The sequence below is a fragment of the Dioscorea cayenensis genome, chromosome 5 (genome assembly GCF_009730915.1).
Source record: "Dioscorea cayenensis subsp. rotundata cultivar TDr96_F1 chromosome 5, TDr96_F1_v2_PseudoChromosome.rev07_lg8_w22 25.fasta, whole genome shotgun sequence".
Lineage (NCBI taxonomy): Eukaryota > Viridiplantae > Streptophyta > Magnoliopsida > Dioscoreales > Dioscoreaceae > Dioscorea > Dioscorea cayenensis.
In genome coordinates, this window is record NC_052475.1 from 16,951,056 (window position 1) to 16,970,126 (window position 19,071).

Here is a 19,071-nt window from a genome sequence, read left to right on the forward strand (position 1 = left end):
AAAATCTTATTACTCAATAAAAATGATGATCACAAAACTGTTTCACTCTTACTTGTAGGCTTACAATAAATAGGCGAACTAAAAATATGAAAATAACCCTTAAAAAGAGATAATTTGAAAATATACCAATAATGGTAAATTCTCAAATTTCAACAAGAAATAAAAAGGCTTAACAAATAAAGACTACTGCCACAAACGGCTTACAAATCAAAAATTTCTAACCTAAGATATAATGAAATCAAATCTTTCCTAAAATAGCAAAATTGTTGTTTTCGAGGCCAAGATGGTAGAATTCGGCCGAAAACTGGCATGGCTCACAAGCAAAGCTAGTAACTTGTGCTCGTTGACCCATTTTCCTTCAATTGAGACCCTTAAAAACCAAAACTCCACCGCTAGAAAAATTACCAGAATACTCTTGTTAGGCCAGATTCCATTTGTCCAGAAAGACACAGGCTTGCTCCTCAATACACCCCGCATCAACCCTCCAATAAAACAACATAATTATATAGTTCACAATAAAGAAACTAGCACCACCTAAGTCGAAGTCCCTGGTGCAGAATGTTGCTGTAAATAAAAAAGGCCCATCAACAAAGGAGAAATTAGTAAGGATAAGATTCTCCCCTATTTGATGATTAGAGGAGTAGAATATTCTTGGATCAAAGCATAAGCCCTTCTAGCAATGAATCCATGATCAGGGGCTCATTCCTAAAATTTGCATTGCATCGAGCCTTCCAAATTAACTAGGCTATGGCCACCACAACAGCTTTGACAAAATTGGGATAACCACTATGATCAGCCTCAATCTGATGCAAAGCAGTCAGGAAATAAACAACTTTCCCAACCAGGTTACTGACATCATTCCATATAGCTTGAGTTTTGGGACAGAGGTTCAAAAGATGCTCAGTTGTTTCATGGTTCAGCCCACAGAAGATACAATATTCTTGAGGGCCAATGTTCAGGGCATGAAGAAAATCAAAAGCCTTTAGTTTGCCTTTAAACACCATCCAAATAAAATGTTTGGCACGGGGGGCCATTCTAAGGGACCACAAAATTTTCCATCCCTTCCAAGGATCACCATCATCTGAGCAATTAATGAGATGCTTATAAACCTTACTAGAGAGATTATATTTGTAAGACTTGGGGAACCAAATCCACTGCATAGGAGCATTTGGGCTGATGGTTCCAAGTCTAAGAGCAGGATAATTCCCCAAAAACCATTCTGAGCTCAAATAAGTTCCAATGAATATCCACACTAAAGTCAGCAACAGAGATAACATCGAAATCTAAATCCATATTAAGAAAAGTTGGTTTAAAAGCTAAAGGTATTTCAAAAGGCTAAGGATCATACAGAAAAGAAACAAAATTAGGATTAATGTCCTTGATCCAAATAAAAGGTTTGAGATGAATCATGGTACGACATAAACTCCTAAAAAACCAAGAACAATTTGTCTGAATACAATCCTTCCACATATTGAAATTACCATACTTGTGGACAACCAAATCCACCCAAATGTTATCTCGCAGATTCAAATAACTGAAAACATGCTCTGCCATCAAGGCCACCTTAGAAGTTTTCAAATTTTTTATAGAGAGGCCCCCCTCAGATCGACCAAGTGTAGTATCCCGACTATTGACCAAATGTATGCCACTACGATTGCCACTTGAAAACCAAAGAAAATTCCTAGCCCAAGTAGAAATCTTATCCAAAATGCCATCAAGAATCGGATAAACAGATAGATAGTAAAGAGGAATAGAAAGTAGAGAAGAATTAATAAGAATAATCTTGTCGGCTCTACTAATATTAGATTTATTCCAATGAGCAACAGTTCTCTCAATTTACTCCACCATACCATTAAAACAATTCAGAGCAAGCTTCTTAGGAGAAATAAGAACCCCCAAGTAAGTGAAAGGGAAGGAACCAACTTTGAAGGACAGGATAGAACAAATACTTCTCATGATCTCACATTAGCCCAAGAAGGAAAGAAAATTCCAGATTTGGAAGCATTAGCAAATTGGCTGGTCAATTGCCCGTAGATGTGAAGACAAAGCTTAACAAACTGGGCTGTACTCCTAGTAGCATGTGTAATGAGAATCAAATCATCAGTGTACATTAGATGGTTAAAATCTTACCTAAGGGTGCAATTAAAACCTGAAATCATACAATTATTGAGAGCAAAGTTCAGAAGAGTAGTGTGGTTTTGAGACACCAAGATAAACAGGTAGGGAGAGATGGGGTCACCTTGTCTAACTCCGCGCGAAGGAAAGAACCAAGGAGTGGGAAATAAAAGGAGACCGAACTAAGGCACCCCTTAATCCAAGAAATCCAACGAGGAGGAAAATTCATTTTGGACAAAGTGGCAAGAATAGAAAACCAGGTCAAGGTACTATAAGCCTTTTCAATATCAATTTTAACTAGCATCCTAAGGGGCTAACCAACTCTCTATTAAAAAAATGAGCAATCTCCTGAAGGGCAATGATATTATCGAAAGCATACAAGCCAAACACAAAACCACATTGTTCCCTACCAATAAGGTTGGAAAGAACATGCTTAAGACGATTAGCCAAAAGTTTGGAAATAATTTTATAACAAACTTTGCACAAGGAAATCGGACGAAAATCAGAAACTCGCTTAGGGTTGGGCTTCTTGGGAATAAACGTGATATAAGTCCTACCCCAAGAGTTAGGCAACAAACCGTTATTTAAGAAGTAAGAAACTGCCGAAAACAGATGGTCCCCAACCACATCCCAAAAGAAACAATAAAACTCCACATTCAGCCCATCAGGACCAAGGCTTTTGCCCAAAGGCAGGGAAAGCAGAGTATGGAAAACTTCATTCTTAGAAACATCACGAATCAAAATATCAAAATCACTAGGAGAGATAAAGTTCAAATCATTAGGTAGAGCATTAATAACCTCATAAATGTCTTTATGAGAAGGGTCAGTCCACAACTTACCATAAAAATCTGAAAAAACCTGCTTAATACCAAGCTGGTTATAAAAAACATTGCCATTAAAATCCATAATATGGGAAATAGAATTAACATGTTTACAAATACGAACACAATTATGGAATTACCCCATATTGTGATCACCATCCTGAACCCCACATTAAACGAGCCCTCTGAGCCCATTTACTAGCACTTTGCCGTTGATGAGCAGAAAACTTATTATAAAGAAACATCAAAGAATTCTGAATACAAGTATCAGAAGAATTACTAGAATCAAGCAATTCTAGAGCAGAAATTTCTAATTCAGTATTTTTAAGATGATTCTCAAGAGAATTCAACCTTTTAGAGCGCTAGAGAATAATCTTATTCTTAGTACGAGCCACTAAATTAGAAAAAACATGCAAAGGATTAGAGTGAGGTTGAAAATTCCAGGCATCCCTAACAATAGCATGACAATCTAAACAGTCTAACCAATAATTATCAAATCTAAACACTTTAATTTTGCGAAGAGAGTGAGGAGAAGCTTTAAGAAGGAGGGGAGCATGATCAGAGAATTGTCTAGGAAGATGATTAATAACATATGCATCAAAGTTGACAGTCCAAGCAGAATTAACCAGACAACGATCCAACCTTGCCCAGCGATGCTCTAGACCAGATTGGTTATTGTACCAGGTAAAATCCAGGCTAGTATAATCTACCTCTAAAAGATCATTGGAAGCTATAAAGTCTAAAAAAAAAAAGTAGCTTTACGGGCATAATAACGAAAAGAACCACCTCTATATTCATTATTGTGCACAATAGAATTGAAATCACCAATGATAACTCAAGCAAGATTGAGGGTAGACAAACTTGACAATTCTTGCCAAAGCCGGCGCTGACCCCTAATCCAGGTATCATTGTAAATTACGGCGAAGACCCAATCTGCATCGTTATTATCGGAGATAACTAGGTGAAGGGCATACCGAGATATGGCTACCGGGGTAACACAACCTATGTGACGTTTCCAAAAGGTGATAATGCTGCCAGAATATCCATTAGCCACCATAGCCGCCCACTTCCAATCCTTCCCCAACTTACCACAAAATCGCCGCAACCTAGCTTCATTAGCTCTCGTCTCCACTAAATAAAACACCAAAGGGTTATACTTTTTGAGGAGCTTACGAATACGAGTGATAGTGTCCCGACTAGATACCACTCTGCAATTTCAGCAAATAACAGACATAAAATCCATACATATAACAAGTAAAATTAAAAAATAAGAAAAAAGAACTCCCTGATTATCAATCATCATGTAAGACCAAATAATCTCACACAGAGGAATCAGGGAATTAAGCTTTATAGCCACTCTTTTCAACTCTCCCCTTCTTATGGGGAGCCACCTGAGTTTGAGTATTCTTCCGAACAAGAGCCTCCCTCCTCAAGCCTAACTGGACTTGATCCAAGGTCATGGCGTCATCTATCTCATCCTCACCAGATTCACTCCCATCAGATCCCTCCTCATCCGACCCCTCCGAAGCACTCATCTCCTAATCACTATTAGCTGGAGAGGAGGGGATGCACGAAGAGCATCTGAAACTCGACCTACCAGCGAGAGATGGCGGGTAGCAGGAGCTTCTCGAGCTTCTTCAGTATGAGGGCTAAAGGATGAGAGAAGAAAAAGAGGGGGGAAGGAACCCCTAACCCCTTTTTCTTTTCTTCTCGGAAAGAGATCCCAGCAGAGAAAGGCGAGGTTAAGGGGCTCGAGGGGTCTGGGAAAGTAGGGCTAGGGTCAGTGGTTTCAAATCTGAACCGTTGAGCCTATCTGGAGCAGTTAGATGAGCGTCTGGCATAGGATCAAAAGACATCAACATGTCTGGCTCAGGGTCAGAGGACATCAGCTCGTATTGCACCTTTGTCGCTTCTAAGAAAAAGCGAATAATGAGAAACAATGAGAGAACCAAGGTGACCGCCTCTGCTCCCGCCTCTCATACCGCCACATGTCATCCAAGTCTTTTTTGCCTGGGAACCATGCGAGTCGGGATTCTCTATGGGTGGCCCCCTGTTACTCATGTGGACCTCACGTGAACCAACATTCTGACCACCTCCATGGCCTCTGGCACGACCGTGCCGCAATGAAACCAACATCCACAGCCCAAATTCAACATCTTGCGAATCCTGCACCGGGGCAACAGATGAATCACTTGCCTCCATGACTACATCAAAACCGACCTAACCACCCCTGACCTTTGACCCTCTCTGATCACTAAGACCAGTTTGAGGAGGCTGAAAGGAGCAGTGCTGGCTGTCCGATAGTCGCCGATTGCAAGAATTCGACCCATGCCCAACAAGACCACAGAGATAACAAAACGTAGGGAGCTTCTCATAAAGGACAACGACAAAGACCTGATGTTCTTCATCACCGATCTAGAGACCTCGCTTCAAGGGTTTGGAGAGGTCAATCTCTACACAAACCCCAGCAAATCTCGATCGAGATAAAGATGTGGTATAGTCATCGATCTTAAGGAGCCGACCAAAATAAGACGTAATAGTTTCCAGGGAATCACCATTCCAAAAATCAACAGGAAGATTATGGAATTGAATCCATATGGCAGTAGTGTTAAGCTTAGAGAATGCAGGTTCAAAGTAAGGATGCCAAGGTGCAGCTTGCAGAGTAACTCCATTGACAGTCCAAGGATCCTCAAACAGAATCCTCTACATAGCCTCATGTGTCACACACTGGATCAAGATGTACCCATTCGGCAGATCCGAAAGCAAAAAAACCTCACCGAATTCCTCCCACCTAGATTGAAGGTTAGATTTGACAATATCAAACAGAGAAGATTTACCAAAAAAAAACTTACCATATAAGGAGTGTTGAAACCTCCTCTTAGCCCTGTTCTTAGCTTCATGGTTCATGAAAACAAAATCAGTAGTCGTCTCCTTAAGTTTCGTCAACATAGGACCTGCAACCAACGGAGAGGGCTCCATCTTATTCCTATCCACAGCTGCGATCTCCGCCCAGCTAGGCAGAGGAGGATTTTGTCCCTCACTTGCCATGGAGAAAGAACGGAGCACGAGAGAGAAGAGAGCTGGAAGAGAACTTCTTGAACCACTCATGCTCCAAACACTACTTTTAACTTATGATTTTTTTTTTAGATACTGTGTAAGCAATATGGAACTCTATAGAAACATTCGAAAATATATCAGGAGTCAGTACTAATAGAAGATCAATTGTTGATAATGAACTTCACGAAGTAGTTTGATATGGGAATTGGGGAATAAGATTGGAATTTTGCTTCCATAGTTATTGTTTTGAATCATGAAATCTATTAATAAAGTTCTTATTTTTTAATTGATTAGTTTTTCCCAAATTTAAACAGTTCAGAAAGAAAGAGCCATACAAAACTGCAGCATACAGACCAACCATAACACTTGGTTGATAATCTACATATTAGATTTCATAATTTAGAGTTAATCACATATAAGTCCCACTAAATTTTCTCTAGTGAGACTTGTTTACTTTATTTCAGCAAATGCAGCTCATGCATGAGGTTATTCAGTCATACAGCAAAATCTAAATGAAAAAAGTTTTATCTCGCAAATGGTACATTTGAAGAGCTGCTTGATAGAAACTCTAGATGATTAGCAAGGGCCGAAGAACTTGATAATGATTCAATTGTGGTAATGCTTGCGCTTCCCTTCTCGATCTCAATGGCATCATGAATGGCAATCTCTACTTCTTGCATTCTCGGCCGGGATGCTCCATGTAGCTCAACACTTAAAAATGCAGTTTCTGCAACTCTCCACACCGATTCAATCTTGAAGGCGCCCATGAAAGATGGATCAATGATGCTTGCTATGTCACCTTTTCGTATCAATGACCTTGCCTGAGAAAGATTGCACATCAAATTGAACAGTAGATATTGAGTTAAATATGCTCACGACATTCTCAATTCAACAAAATGAGTGCCTTTTTTCTGCATGGGGAAGAAAATAAAATACCAACTTTCCTATTGCAAGAATGGTCTTGACTAACACATTCATATCTATATTTACTAACTTAGCTAATTTAGGAATATTAATTACTCTAATAAACTGTTTTGACTTATGCTAGTATGTTTTAGTTACTTAATTATAGGTTTGATCTGCATATAAATTTAAAGCAAAGTTCAGTTAATTAATTTGCAGCTAACAGGAAGGAGTAAAAGTAAGGGATCTCATATTGGTTAATGTTGTATATATGGACTAAATATATTAGCATTTGGGAGTCAGCCATAGATAATGCACTTGCTTTGCATTTATTAACATGCATGATAAGGTAGAAGAGGGACGAGCCGATATGCTTTAATGATAAATTTGCCTTTAATTGCTTATCCATCTCCTTTACTTCATTCATTCTTGATCAATAAATTGATACAGTTGGTAAAAATGCTCATGAAAGCTAATTTCATATAGATGTCACATTTTAAGAATATCAAGATACTTCATGCTAATACGATGATGAGACTCATAAATCCTAAGGCACAGCAAAAATAGCTACAATGGCTCTAAAATCTGATGCACTACTACGCTTCTTTGATAATTGAAGATTAGCTCAGTATCAGTTTATGATTTTCATTTTGCTTTAGTAAATGCGAGGAGAACAAGAAAGACAGTGATGCGTACCCAGTGAACAATATTCAGTTCAGGGCCGTAATCTTCAATTGAAATATGACTTTTTCCAGATATTATTTCCAAAAGAACAACTCCAAAACTATAAACATCGCTCTTGTCGGTCAATTGTTGAGTAGCATAGTACCTTCAGAGGACATACAATTAAGCAAAATACCAAGAAAGAGACTTTAACCAAAGATTTGATTAAAATTCAATGCAATGCAGTTGCTTACTCTGGATCAAGATATCCAACTGTTCCCCGAGCAACACTTGATATATGAGAAAGATTTTCATTAGCTTGTCTTGAAAGCCCAAAATCTGAAACTTTTGCTCTCATATTGATGTCGAGAAGAATATTGCTCGTCTTTACATCTCGATGAATTACACTTGGATTGCACCCAGTGTGCAAGTATGCAAGGCCTTAAAATATCAAATTCCATAATCAACACTAGCATAAGTGATCACATAACCATAAGAGAAACAAAAATGAAGTGATAAGAACCTTTGGCAGCATCCTCTGCAATAAGAAGACGAGATAACCAGTCCAAACTTCTCTTCTTAACTGAATCTGGTACAAAAAGGTTAATTAAGTTTTAGTTGAAAACTCAATTTTATTATTTAGACGGATTAATTATCAAAACATACCATGAAGGTGGTCCCTTAAGGTTCCATTGTGCATGTACTCATAAACTAGAACTTGTTTACATCCTTCTTCACAATAGCCGATTAAAGGTACCAAGTTCTTATGATGAATTCTAGATAACAGAGCAACCTGCATGTAAACCAATAGAGAACATGATTTCAGGTCATGAATTACTTTCCCTTAAAAGGATGTGTTCTTTAATATTTGTGCATGACCATTCAAAATTCTTTGATCAAGCTTTTAAGAAATAGTCACCTCAATCTTGAAAGCAATGTGAAATTCATTGAAGAGATGAGGTAAGGGCACTAGAATACCTCATTAGTAAATTGTCGGGTTCCATCAATGGATGAATCAGCTGATATTTTGACTGCAACTTCTTTACCATCTTTCATTTTTCCATAATAGACAGGTCCAAAGCTTCCTTCACCGATTTTTTTACAGAAATTGCAAGTAGCTTCTTCGATCTCTGTAAATGTGACATATGAAGCCAAATCTAGTGCTTCATCAATAACTGAGGATCCAGCTCGCATGGAGAGGGGAATCGAAGATTTGGAGATGATGCGCAAAGAATTACCTGAGTAGAACAATGTGTTACAAAAATAGTTGTTTCTCATGCACATAGATATGCCATGGAGGCTGAATTGAAAATTGGGACAAAGAGCACATACTTTTTACATGACTCCCATCATGTACCATATTTCTTAGCCGTTTCCACAACCACCATAGACTTCCTAGTAGCAGAAAGACAAAGACAACTAATGCTGTAACAATTGAGAACAGAATGAGTCTCGGATTCTTCTTGTTATTCCTCATTATGTTCATCCTGGGGTTGTCAGTGTAGCTGAAAAAAAAAATTGTTAGCAGAGACTTACATTTTAATATTTCTTCATTTTCCCAATTTATCAATGGGTGTTTCCTGTTAAATCACCAGAAGGTTGTATGTTGCTGAAACAAAATGGCCTCCTTTCAGTGTTTGCATTTGAACATAAACAATTATGTTTCACAATCTCTTAGTGTAAATATTCCTTTAAAAGCTCCAATACATCAAATTTATTGGGCATCAGCCTTTTGCTGTTAAAATGAAATGCAATTGCATAACTGAAACAATGAAAAATGAAAATATGAATACTGAGAACACAAATTGAATTGTTCCATCAATATCTTTCTGGAAGTTCTCAATAGTCAGACTTAACATTAAAATAAAAATTAAAAAAAAAAAGGGCAAACTTCAAAAGCCAAACATTATAACATTGCTTGCCTGCTACAGCATTTCTGAATACTTACTTGAAAATGATTTTCCCATTGAGCAATGCTGGTGGTATATCCCCACTTAAACAGTTGTTCTGCACATAACTGTCACATGACCCATTCCCAGTGTTAATATTGTAGCTTTGCTGTTAAAGCGTGAGAAGAAAACCAACAACAAAGAGCTCCTATAAGAAAGCCCTCTAACATAACTACTAGCATACTAAATATTGTCATTACATACAGTTCGCGTAAGTTTGGCAGCTCGCCAAAATATGATGGTAACTGACCAGCAAGGTTGTTGTTCTCTAGATGCCTGCATGGTTTCAGAATCAATAATTTATATAAGTAAAAGGCAACATTAATTTTTTATGATTATTCATTGAGCGGAGACAAGAACTCACATAAACAAATATAACTTACACAATCATTAAACTAATAAGACTACTCATATCTGGGATGGATCCACTTAAGGAATTGCCATCAAGCCACCTAAAGAATTACAGAGATCAGTTATTTTAAAATGAAAAACTTGCAGGAGCATACAGGGCTTCAAAGAATGACATACAATTCAGTTAACTGATCCAGTTGCGCAATTTCTGATGGTATCATACCACTCAAGTTCTTTCCAGATAAAACACTGTCAGGAAAAAGGTAAACATTAAAAGTTAGCAAATTCCTTAACTTCTCACAAATGCAAGCTTTTTTGTTGATAAAGAGATTTTGAAAGACTACATGTTTGTGATTCTTGGTGGCGTACTTGTGCTGCAATTCACCCATTCCCACTTAATTGGATTGCAAGGATCACCATCTTCGTACTTCCATTCACCATTGAGAGACATAGAGCGAAAAAAATCCAAATTGGCAGCTTGAAGGCAGAACGATAACTGCTGGTCAGCTCAAATTTAAAAAAGCTACTTCTGTATAACCATCATCAATGCAAAAAAGAAAAAAGAAAAATTCATGTTACCATCTTGAGTATTTGTCTTTGGGAAAATCTTCACATATTTGCTAACTTCAATAGCATTCAAGAGAGGGCCACGAGTCGAATCCTGTGTCTTTGATAATGCAAATGAAAGAACAAAATCCAATGAGATGTTCATGTAGCTGGGCTCATAAAGGGTGTAACTTCCATTGGCATTTTCTGCAATGTTAACAATAGCATTACTGTATCCAGGTAAATAAGGCTGCTTCAGAGTAAATTTTCTAGTTTCATAATTTTTCAAATCTTCAATCTCTGCAAAATATGCATAAGCTCTGGCATTTGCAGGGAAACCTTCAAGGTCTAGCCTATAAGTGAGTCTACCCTTTGTTCCAACAACAGCAGTTTGCATTACTTTAACCGGTGGATGCTCACGGAGGTTTGCGTTTATCATCTTTGAAGTGTTAATTCTCTTTGTTCCGGGAGCCATCCCGACAAGATAATTCTGCCTTTTTACTAAATCAGATTCCCATATTCGATCATAAGGGTCATCTGGGTACCTGTTTTGAAATGAAACAAAGTCAACTATAACTTCACAGCATAAATACCGCTTTGAACATTTATTATCTTAAAATAGTATTGTTACACCAATTAAGTGAAAAAAATTAAGGTCAGAGACAAGAAAAACCTTATGGGATCACTGGTCAGAGCACCGAAATTTACCCTTGCAGCAACCTTGAGAAAGTACTCATCCTCATAGTCTGTGGCATATAGTGAAAGGTTCAAGGGCCGCAACTCAAGAGTTGTTATGAAAGGGTAGCTTGTCGATGCACAACATACGCATACTTGAATAGAAGAAGAAGGTGCTCTGATGATCAGTTCCTCAACATAAATCCGAGAAGCATCTTTAATTGTTACAGTAGCCCATTGTGTGGCGTCCAAGTAGAGTTGGAACATTGGGTATGCATTGTCAGCAGAATCAGAATCTCCATAAAGAAATGTTGCTCGAACAATGTACCTTCTCCTCTCTGCAGTGTTTAATTTATAACAATATTTCTTATTATCTGCAGGAAAATATCTGCTAAACTTGTATGGCTGACTAGTTTCATTAGAAGCCTGTAATTCTGTTGCCTTTCCATGTCTCATAAAGCTTGCATCTGATATCCAGCTCAATCCATTTGGATCAGTGTAGTTACTTGCACCACCACAGTCTATGCTAACAAAATCTGCACACAAGATTAAGGACAATATCACTAATCATGCATGATGGCAAATAAAAGGGTGGATTCTAATAGCCAAAAAACAACACTTGAATGAAAAAGCAAGCAATAGGAAAAAGATGTACTAACTTTTTAACTGTATACACAATTCATCAGCTTTATTTGATCAAACAGACCTCTTGCCGACAAAACCAAGGATTACAAAATATATACATTGTACTGAAATACGAGCACGACATCTTAAGATCCAGTGGAATGAGAAAATGAATTAGTTGACTAAAGGGAGACCTTCTCAAACTTAACTGAGTAACCTATTTTGATTTGAAGAAATACATATATTGGTCCAAATTAATGTTGCGCGAATGGATTAAAACTAAATAAATTGTTTTAAACATTGTGTGTGAAATTCATCAGGTGCATAACATTTCTTGATTCAACTTTTGAATTGAGAAGTAGATTTCTAGCCAATAAACCAGCAAACCAAATTAAGATCTTTAACCACTTCCAGAAAAGGTTAAACTAGCATGATTTTGCAGAATCACGAGAAGAATAAGAAACAGTGAAGCTAGGTTCAATTGTTTGCTCTATTGCAATCAAATTCTCTTTCCAACATTATAAAATTAAAATTGATTTCTTTCTGGAGCATAAAAAGAAACAGACCTGCTATAAAAGATAAAAAGAGTTCTGCTTATTAAGGAACTCATATATCAAGAAACTAGAACAGCAAGAAAGCGAGAGCAATACCTTTAACTTGGCTACAAACTGAAGCAACAAAAGATAGAAGCACAAAAAAAACAGAACAGAAGAAACTCATGCCCACAACACCACAAAACACTACCACTTGGGAACTTGATCTTGCATGACAAACTGAATATAAAGATTGTAAAGGCACACAACACTTACAAATCAAATGCAAATAGTTTTTGGGTCCACTCTGTTCTCCACTTACAGTCCCCTTTCTACTCAGAATCTACTTTCTCATCCCTAAATCCCTTTTCTGAATGGTTAGAGAAGTATATGGATAGGTGAGTTATCAATATCACTGGTTGTATGAACAAGTATGAACAAGAGAACAACTTTGGACAAACAAAAGAAAGAAAGAGGATAAACAAGAAAGCTCAAAGGAATAAAGATGGTGTTGATGTGTAGCAATTGATGCCACTTTTCTTCTTTACTTGTAAACCTGCCTTTTTCTTTCTGTACTATTCCTAATCATGTTCATCAGAAACAAGTGGTAGCATCTGATTCACTTAATTTAGAGTACCTCATCATCAGTGATGGGGCATGCCCTAATTGTTGCAGTTAAAGACAACCTTAAAATCCAAAGGTGAAGAACCACAAAACCTTGATGTTTGGAAAAGCTTCATGGAAGGCCAAAGGTGAGGACAAATGGGCCTCTGGTTGTCAAGAACTGCAGGAGCAAAACCACAAGAGGAAATCAACACAAATAGTTACATATCATAATTGATAGAAAAAAATTTTCTGTCATACCTTTGGATGTGACACAGACTCAGTTTTATTCCAGGAAATTCAAGAATACTTCCAAGTAAGGGAAAATAAATAAATAAATAAGTTGTATAACCTTAGGAAACCTTTTTAATATAATACAATTCTCAAGAAGAACAAAAACTCATTCCAATCCAAAGTATGAAAAGCTTAAAAAACATGAGTAGGTGTGGGGACCCATTGGCAAAAAGGTAGTACATTGGTTTAACTCATATGCATAATGCATATCATTCCATCTCTCCTAAATATAAAATATATTGAGAAATTTTAAGCTTGACACGCATTTATTTGAATCATTCTCATGAATAATAAAGAAATGGATAATTATTGCCAGTTTTAATGTGTTTAGCATATTCAAGATTCCAAGCCTCAACATTGCCACCATCAAAAGTTCAAAACCAGCACTATTAGATGTTCAAGATTACAGGAAAAATCACAAGCCATGGAAAAATAATTAAAAGAAATAAATAAGCTTTCATTATCACTAATTACCACTTATTTCCAACCAACATTATCTTCTTCCAGTCAAAGATAAGCAGTAATTAGCAACAACAAAACATTATACATATATATTAGACCACTACAATTAGACTAAATTTCTTAAAAAAGAAAAGAACAACAACAACAGACAAAACTCAAACAACAGATGAACAAGGAACAGTATCTGCAGATGCAGCAGAAACTTGATTATGAGCATCCTCCATAAACTTCTTCATCTTCCTCATCCACTTCACCAAACTCTCGAAATAATCCCACAAACGAAGAACAACATAAACTCCAATCCCAGCAATAATCCCATTAGATATAGAGTACGTCAATGGCATCAAAATCATAGTTAAGAAAGCTGGCACTCCTTCTTTAGCATCCCCCCATTCAATATCCTTTATCATCTTCATCATCATCATTCCCACCACCACCATAGACGGCCCCACCGCCCACGGCGGCACACTCCTAAAAACCGGCGTGAAAAACAACGCCGCCGTGAAGTACAACGCTACCACCACCGCTGTAATCCCTGTTCTCCCACCTACAAGATAAAAATTCAAAAAAGAATTGAATGACTATGAGATTTATATATATATACACAAGACTTGGATACTTGATTATATAGATCACTAGTATGATATTCAGAGCATTAACACTACCTTCTCTCATTCCGGCAGTAGACTCTATAAAAGCAGTAACTGTTGTGGCTCCCAAAGATGAGCTTACAATGGTGGTGCTAGCATCCACCATGAAAGCTCTGTACTCACCTTGAAAGCCTCCACTCTCATCAGTGAAGCCACCAAACTCGGCCATGGAATACATGATGCTTGAAGCATCAAGCACATCGACATACAGCAAAGTGCTGAGCGCCACCCAAACTTCACTCCGGTTGAAGTGTTTGAAACTGATCATCCCTGCGGTGTTCTTGATCAGATGGAAGTCAAAAACACGCTTGAAGTAGTCATAGTTGGAATCACCAATGGGAGTGTCAGGGAACATGGTGACACTAGTGTTGCGAAACCAAGAGATGAAGGTGACGAAAAGAATGCCGTATATCATGCTGCCTTTGATGTTTTTGGTCAATGCGAAGGTGGTGATTAAGAAGCCGGCAGTGCCGAGCCAAAAGGTGGGACTTTGCATGGTGCCGGAGAGGCAGGCGCCAGTGATGGGATCTGAGTGGGAGCAGGCGGTGAGGGTGACGAGAGTCGATGGACTGGGTCCGATAAGGGAAAGGCCTTGGTGAGGTTGGAGGCCGACGAAGGCGAGAAAAAGGCCGATGCCGGCGGCAGAGGCTAAGCGAATAGAACGAGGAATCATACGGGCGAGTTTCGAGCGAAGGCCAAGGACAGAGAGTGCTAAAAACACACAGCCTTCGCACATGACGACGGCCAACGCCGTGCCGTAAGGCACCGGGCCGGAGCCATGAACTCCGACCATGTTGTAAGTGAAGTAAGCATTGGTTCCTGCATCATATAAACCACTGAATCAAATATAGTAATTATCAGAAGATAACTTTTTGTTGGTGTATAACAAGCAAGAGGAGTACCCATGGCCGGAGCGAGAGCAAGAGGGAGGTTGGCGAATGTGCCCATGAGTAAGCTGCCGATGATGGCGGGGACGATGGTGGCGACAACGAGATCGCTCCTGGTTTGGGAGAGGCAGGACTGGTAGTTGGTATCAGAAAAGGAGCAAGGCCCGCCGGAGTCAGAGAGGATGGATGAGTTAACAGAGATGATGTAGGCCATGGTAAGGAAGGTGGCGGTGCCGGCACGGAGCTCGGTAGTGAAAGAGGATTTGCGGACGTCGAGCTTGAAGTAACGGCCGATGAGGCTGTCGGCGACGGCGCGGTTGAGAGAGTTTTCGGCCCGGTGGCAGGAGGAGGTGAAGTTTTTCCAGGAGCTTTTGCTCATCTCTGTGAGCTTCTTGCATGGACCTCCATCCATGGCTTTTTTTTTTGGTTGTTTGGGTTTGGAAGATTTGGGAGGGGATACGTAGGAATCGTAGGATATATAGAGATGATGGGATGGAGATGTGGTGAAAGATTTTTTTTTTGTTTTTTTTGGCAGGTGAGAGAAATGGAAGATATGAGTTGGAGGTGGCAGTGGATTTTGGGATGGAATACGCTTATTTGTCAATATTTTTTTTTGGGAAAAACTAATATATATATATATATATATATATATATTTATATAAGTAAAAGAAGGGAATGGGATTTCTTATTATGTTAAGGCTGTTAAGTGGATATGTGGCTTAGGATGGGCCCCATGTGGTGGCCCACATGGTGGACCCAATGGGTTTTGTCAGTTTCAATCGATGTTGCTGTAACATGAAAAGTCATTATATAAGGATCAATACAGCATGGGACTGTAGAAAGTATTCATTACCCTGTGAGGTGACCATTAACCCCATGGGCAATGAACCTATGAAAATAAACCATTTTCTCCTTCAAAATTACTATTATGCTTTTATAAAACATAAAAAAACATATATAAAAAATTAACAGTTATTTAAAATTAATTTCTAATTAAACATTAATTAATAATGATGAAATAACTATTTATGTTTTAATTATTTTATAAATAATAATTATTGAAATAAATACTATTATAAATTAATTAAAAAAATTTTAAGTACGGTAAATATTTTGAAATTAATTTATAATTAAAAAATAATTAATAATAATAAATTAAACATTTATGTTTTAATTATTTTACAAATAACAATTATTTGAATTAAATATTATTTGAAATTAATTAAAAAATTTTAAATACGGAATGAAATTAATTATTTGAAATTAATTTGTAATTAAATATTAATTAATAATAATAAAATAAATATTTATGTTTATTTTATAAATAATAATTACTTATTGGAAATTAATTAAAAAATTTTAAGTATGGAATGTCATTAAAAGTTATTTGAAATTAATTTCTAATTAAACATTAATTAATAATAATAAATTAGATATTTATGTTTTAATTATTTAGAAATAATAATTATTCGAATTAAATATTATTTTAAATTAATTTCAAAATTTTAAGTACGGAATGAAATTAATTATTTGAAATTAATTTCTAATTAATATTAATTAATAATAATAAAATAAATATCTATGTTTTCATTATTTTATAAATAATAATTATTTATTGGAAATTAATTAAAAAATTTTAAGTTATTTAAAATTAATTTCTAATTAAACATTAATTAATAATAATAATTTAAATATTTATGTTTTAATTATATTAGAAATAATAAGTATTTGAATTAAATATTATTTTAAATTAATTAAAAAAATTTAAGTACGGAATGAAATTAATTATTTGAAATTAATTTCTAATTAAATATTAATTAATCATACTAAAATAAATATTTATGTTTTCATTATTTTATAAATAATAATTACTTATAAAAAGTATCATTTCTTTATACAAGGGTAAAAAGGTAATCTTAGCACAACTTCATTTTTTTCTTTGTACCCTTAACTTTTTATTTTTTACCGCTGTAGATTATTTTTAGATTTTACCATCTTTTATTATTGAATAATAATAGTTCAATATAGGCCTCTTGGCCTATTGACACTTGATTTTTTTCCATAAAATATTCATTTTAGAAAGAATCTGAAATCAAATTATAAATTTCACGTAAAATGAAAACACAGGTGTTTGTAAAATTTACTCTATAATTGTGTATGTCTCTAACTTTTTTTAAAATTGAGGGTGTTTATTGACTATTTATCAAAAATAATAATAATAATAATAATAATAATAATAATAATAATAATAGTAGTAGTAGTATAAGGAACTTGACCCTAAGTAAAATTTAAAGTGATAAATTAACTAATATAATTTATTTTTTTTCTATTATTTCATCGACCTAACCAATGATATTAATTAAAAAGGAAAAAAATTATGGAGGTATATAAGCAAATATTGCTTTTTATATTGTTATATCATTAATCAATTAATTACAAAGATATATCAAAAACCCTTTAGTCATTAATATCTTAGTTAGTTGTTTAAATAATATCAATTTTTATTCATGGCTAGATTTTAAAAATCTTTAGGGAGCTTCCATAACGTGACTACTCTTAGATCCCCCACTGGGTGTTTAAGGACTATCCTATTTTTACTATATTGTCATTTCTATATTGTCCGTTATGTTAATGTTCGTTGCTTCTGTTCTAGTAATGAAGTCTCTGTAGTTATTTTTCAGCCTCCATTCCTGATGAACTATGTTTGGTTGAGCTCCTTAGTCTTCACTTCTAATTGACTATGTTTAGTTGTGCTCTTTGTTTGTTATTATTTCTTTGTAACCACTAAAAAGAAAATTTTATATTTTTAGGCACCAAAAATATCAATAGAAAATTTAACTGTAAAATATTTTATTAATTTACTAACAAGACAAACTTCAAATAGTTTAATTAAATTGATATTTTCAAGGGCTAGAATACCAGCCCGGACAGTCAAGAAAAAGAATTATTTGGACTAAAGAGGGGGCCAAAAACAAAGAGTACTTGTTTGGAAGATTTTAGAGTACAAACATTGCTATCTACTTCACACAGTGTGGCTGCTCATAAAGATTTGCACGCCATGTTAGATCATATCTATTGATCTCTCTCCATATGTATATTGTTTTTGTTAGAAGGAAGAATGACTTACAAGTCCCTGTAATTTTACAACTTTCCCAATTACTCTATATGACTTTTATTTATTTATTTTATATTTATGTTTGAATTTTTTTTAATTATTTTTTCAAGACATATAATCTGAAAATACCAAAACTACCGCTACTACTAGTAAGGAATTTAACAATAGTGTTGTCGACAGGAAATGAGCTTACGATTTCAAATAGAAATGAGGTGAGCTCACTTTCTCTCTAATGTGATAGCATTCAAGCACGAGCTTTGACTTACCTCTACTTGGCTCAGATGACCCAGATAGGGGTACATTAGTAATTTCAAATAAGTTTGGATTTAAAAGTAAAAATTTTAAAAAAGCTTTTCTAAAATTTTATGAAAAATTTTGAAGGACTTATTATTCAATTGGAAGAATTTGAGGGAGGTTATGGCATTTTTCCTCTTTTTTAAATACAATTTTAGCTTGAACGATTAAAATAAAATTAAATAAAAACATTGGCAAGATAGATGCATAAGATGTTTTTGTTTTGTAGTCTACATTTGCATTGATTGATCATTTATTTACACAAAGAGAAGTAGGAGTATATAAATAAAAATACAAGAATAAAGAAGGGAGCTTCACTAAATGTTACAATCCGTATAGTCATTTAATTGGCCTCACGTATCTTTTGGATTTATTATTCATAGTCAGATGTATTTATGGGAATGAGACATATCTTTCTCTTGTCGCCACATTATTTTCTCTTTTCTCTCTCTCTCTCTTTCTCTACATGAAGATATACATACACAAAATCATTTAGAGGAGCATAAATTAAAAGCAAATTAATTATTTC

The 19,071-nt window shown here is 35.7% G+C and overlaps 2 protein-coding genes across 6 annotated transcripts; both read right to left on the reverse strand.

Annotated features, from left to right (window-relative positions):
* Positions 1-6,391: 6,391 nt before the first annotated feature.
* Positions 6,392-13,244, reverse strand: LOC120260535 (probable LRR receptor-like serine/threonine-protein kinase At1g67720). Of its 5 annotated transcripts, none has more exons than XM_039268030.1 (16): positions 13,102-13,244; positions 12,955-13,021; positions 11,079-11,616; positions 10,439-10,950; positions 10,204-10,336; positions 10,037-10,108; positions 9,892-9,960; positions 9,713-9,784; positions 9,508-9,576; positions 8,892-9,064; positions 8,538-8,797; positions 8,226-8,352; positions 8,083-8,148; positions 7,814-8,000; positions 7,593-7,725; positions 6,392-6,814 (listed from the first exon to the last, which is right to left on the reverse strand). In XM_039268030.1, exons 3-16 carry the CDS (start codon positions 11,534-11,536, stop codon positions 6,518-6,520), a joined length of 2,628 nt encoding a protein of 875 aa, XP_039123964.1. In that variant the 5' UTR covers positions 11,537-11,616; positions 12,955-13,021; positions 13,102-13,244; the 3' UTR covers positions 6,392-6,517. The 5 variants fall into 5 exon arrangements, with proteins under 5 accessions (XP_039123964.1, XP_039123965.1, XP_039123966.1 ...); XM_039268031.1 differs by having other exon boundaries at positions 12,875-13,021; XM_039268032.1 differs by lacking the exons at positions 12,955-13,021; positions 13,102-13,244 and adding an exon at positions 12,514-12,848.
* Positions 13,245-13,570: 326 nt separating this feature from the next.
* On the reverse strand, positions 13,571-15,595 carry LOC120260537 (adenine/guanine permease AZG2). Its single transcript, XM_039268033.1, has 3 exons — positions 15,149-15,595; positions 14,262-15,065; positions 13,571-14,143 (listed from the first exon to the last, which is right to left on the reverse strand). The coding sequence occupies exons 1-3, from the start codon at positions 15,543-15,545 to the stop codon at positions 13,752-13,754; spliced, it is 1,593 nt and encodes a 530-aa protein (XP_039123967.1). The 5' UTR covers positions 15,546-15,595; the 3' UTR covers positions 13,571-13,751.
* Positions 15,596-19,071: the final 3,476 nt, after the last annotated feature.